Source organism: Amorphotheca resinae (genome assembly GCF_003019875.1).
Source record: "Amorphotheca resinae ATCC 22711 unplaced genomic scaffold M430scaffold_4, whole genome shotgun sequence".
Classification (NCBI taxonomy): domain Eukaryota; kingdom Fungi; phylum Ascomycota; class Leotiomycetes; order Helotiales; family Amorphothecaceae; genus Amorphotheca; species Amorphotheca resinae.
In genome coordinates this window covers 852852-856222 of record NW_020194474.1, presented here as the reverse complement: position 1 = coordinate 856222, position 3371 = coordinate 852852, and the positions used below count along the sequence as shown (strand labels likewise).

The window sequence follows — 3371 nt, the reverse complement described above, 5'->3', positions numbered from 1 at the left end:
TAAGGCGTACTATATCTATAGCGATATCTATAGGCTTATATAAAAGAGATAAAGACATAATAAAAGGACTAGTAATATAATAGTGTCTTAGTAAGAGGGTTTTATTTTCTTTCTTTCTTATAGAACTATATATATACTAAAACTTAGATTAAACTCTTATAGTACCTAGTATAGGTATTTAATAAAGAAAGATGTTACTACTATAGTATATAGTATAAGGGTCTAGTACTACCCCTCTAGATAGTAAGCTAAGGAGATCGTAAAGGACCTTGTTATAAAGTAGTTATAGTACCTTTATATTGTTATAAAGGCGTACTAAGTAACTCTTGTCTAGTTCTTTAAGTCTAAAATAGCTACGCCTCTACTTAACCTTTACTTTAATAAGTAAGTAGTAGACTTTAAATAACGTCTTAAATGTATAAGTAAAGGTAAACTTATATAGTCTATTTATAATAAGGTAGTAACCTGTCTTTAATAACGCTAGAGACGCTACTATAGCGCTACTATAGCGCTACCTTATACGTTACTTAAGTATAAGACAGGCTAAGCCGTATAAGTAAAGGACTAGTATAAGGACTCTTTTTTAAAAGAGACCTTATAAGAGAACTAGAAGGTATAGTAGTCTTAACACAATAGCTTACTAGTATACTACTAAGGCGCTACCCTAGCCGCGCTACTTATACCTTTAGTAGATACCCTTAAGAAGTACCTACTCTTTTATAAGTATAAGAGCTCTCTTTTAATACAAATCTATACTAGTAAAGTTAGACTCTAGGCTTTTCTTTTTAAGTATAGAGTACTAGAGGTAGTAACTCCTTAGTACCCTTATAGTAAGGCCCTAAAGACAGCGGCTTACCTAGTCCTTAACTACTAGTAGCTAGATTAATAGTAGTAGGCCTTATAATAAGCGCTCTACTTAAGAGTACTATAGACGTTCTATAACTTTATAGTAGTAATAAAGAAAGGTAAGAGCGCGTGTATACTAATCTATTAGCTACTATCTACTAGCCGATTCCTATAGTTCTGTCTAGCTAAGCGCTACCTAGTAAAGGAGTTATAAGAGAGAGAGTAGCCCTAGCTAGTAGCCGGCGCCTTACTAGCGCCTTACTAGCGTCTTATTAGTATGTTTAGTATTACTAGGCTAGAAAGTTAAGTTCTAGTAAGGTAGCGATAAGGACCTAGCGCCTTAGTAGTGCCGTAATAGTATAAACGTAAGTAGTAGTACATAGGTTTTTACCTGGCTTTAGTACGGTTTTATTACGTGATTTATATAGTATAAAGGTTCTGTATATAGTAGGTATAAGTAGTAAGAGTAATAATAATAGTAACGTTAACGTTACTATTACTTAGCTATTACTCTTACTAGCCTAACTCTAAGTAGAGTTCTTTACTAGTATAAGAGTATTTAATTTACGACTTAAAACTCTAGTAATAAAAGCGTAAGGTCCTTAAGACTTATAATCGCCTTAGTCTACTAGCTAGCGTAAGTCTAGCCTTTTATACTAAAGCGATTCTACTAAGATAGTATACGTTAAGGAGGTCGCTAGACCTTTAAAAAGAATAAAAGAAATTAAAGAAATAAAAGGAATTAAAAGAATAAAAGGAATAGAAACTTTATTTTAAACAAGCCTTATAGTAAGACTAATAGCTTTTAAGGTAACTACGTTTACCTAGAATTTATTAAGGAAAGTTACTAAGAGAGCTTGTTACGCCTCTAATTACTTATTAAGATCTTATAAGTTAGGTCGTTATAATAACTTATTAGTAAGGTTTTAGTTACTTTCTTTATATTTAATCTTAAAGTTAAAGACAGAAAGTTCTTCTAGCTATCTAGCTTACTACTATAATAACTTCGGCTTTATAAAGAAGTAATAGTAGTTTAGGTAGTCTATTAAAACTAATACTAAACTTTATACATATATTAAGTACGGCCTTTATAACCTAAAAGCCTTAATAATAGCTATTAACTTAGCGTTAAGAGTATTATAGTATAGCTCTAGCCCTTTTAGCTTTTTAGAAATAAATGTAATAAGGTACTAGCGGCCTTCTTATAGCTATAAAAAGACAGTACTAATAGTATAGGTAGATATATCTGTTTTTATATACGTAAGTAGTTTAAGGTTATAGTAACGTAAGACAGAGGCCTTTACAAAGACTAGTCGTAACTTATAAAAGGCTTTTAGGGCTTTAGAACTTAGTGTAACAGTACTAGTAGCGTCGCTATAAAAGAGATTCGTTAGTAGTATAGTAATCTTTAAATAATTCTTAATAAAGTACTTATAAAACCTAGTAAACCTTAAGAAGATACAAATGTCCTTTATAGTTATAAGAATAAGCTATTCTTAGATTATAGAGACACGCTTAGGTTTAGTACAAACTCTTTATAAGTTAATAATGTATTCTAGAAAACCTACTTACTTTATATTAAACTTATACTTTAAGAGGTTAGTATAAAGGTTATATTATTAGAGACGTTTAAGGACGTAGTAAATATACTATATATACTCTTCTTTATTTATAAAGTAAATAAGGATATTATTAAGATATACAATATAAATATTATTAACAAGATTCTCTAGTACTTTATTAATAAAGGACTAGAAGGTCGCTAGTACGTTTACTAGCCTAAAAGGCATAACGTAGTATTTAAAGTAGCTATATTAATACTAAAAAGTCGTTTTCTACTTATTACCGGCCTTAATACAAACTTAATAGTATACTTTACGTAGGTTAAGCTTAGTATAGACATGTACTTATAATAGCTAATTAAGGATCTCTCTAATTAATAGAATAAGGGCTTAGTTCTTTTTAGTTACACTATTTAACGCCTAGTAGTTAACGTAGAGTCGTAGCTTCCTTTCTTTCTTTAGAACAAATAGTATTAGAGTACTAGTAGGGCTCTTACTTAGACAGATCTATTCTTTTACTAGAGCGTCGTCTAAATATTTGTGTAGGACACTTAGCTTAACCTCTACAAGTAGGTAGATTTAGCTATATAGTAGTACCGCGTCTCTTTTAAGGTCTATTATATAAGTAAGGCTATTAATTATAAGTAGTAATCTAGCCCCTTCTTTAGAAAAGACGTCTGTAAATTATTAGTACTTACTAGGTAAGGTCGTTATAGCCTTACTATCTTCTTATAGTTCCTCTTATAGTTCTTCTTTACCTAGGGATTCTAGGTTAACTATAATTAGTTATACTATTACTATAATTACAAATTAAGCTTCTTTTATTACTTTCTTAATTTCTTTCTTTATTATATATAGCTAGACTATTAAAGACGACGTAAGATATATAAACGTCTAGGTCTTTTATAAAACGATTAGGTCTATAGCCTCTAGCTATAGAAATCTAAGTATAATATCTAAGTC

General features: G+C 30.1%; 1 protein-coding gene across 1 annotated transcript; it reads right to left on the bottom strand.

Annotated features, from left to right (window-relative positions):
* Positions 1-2054: 2054 nt before the first annotated feature.
* Positions 2055-2318, bottom strand: M430DRAFT_99321 (hypothetical protein; the record flags this gene model as incomplete). Its single annotated transcript, XM_024870176.1, has 1 exon — positions 2055-2318. A coding segment is annotated over one exon (264 nt), but the record flags the coding sequence as incomplete, so codon positions are not given.
* Positions 2319-3371: the final 1053 nt, after the last annotated feature.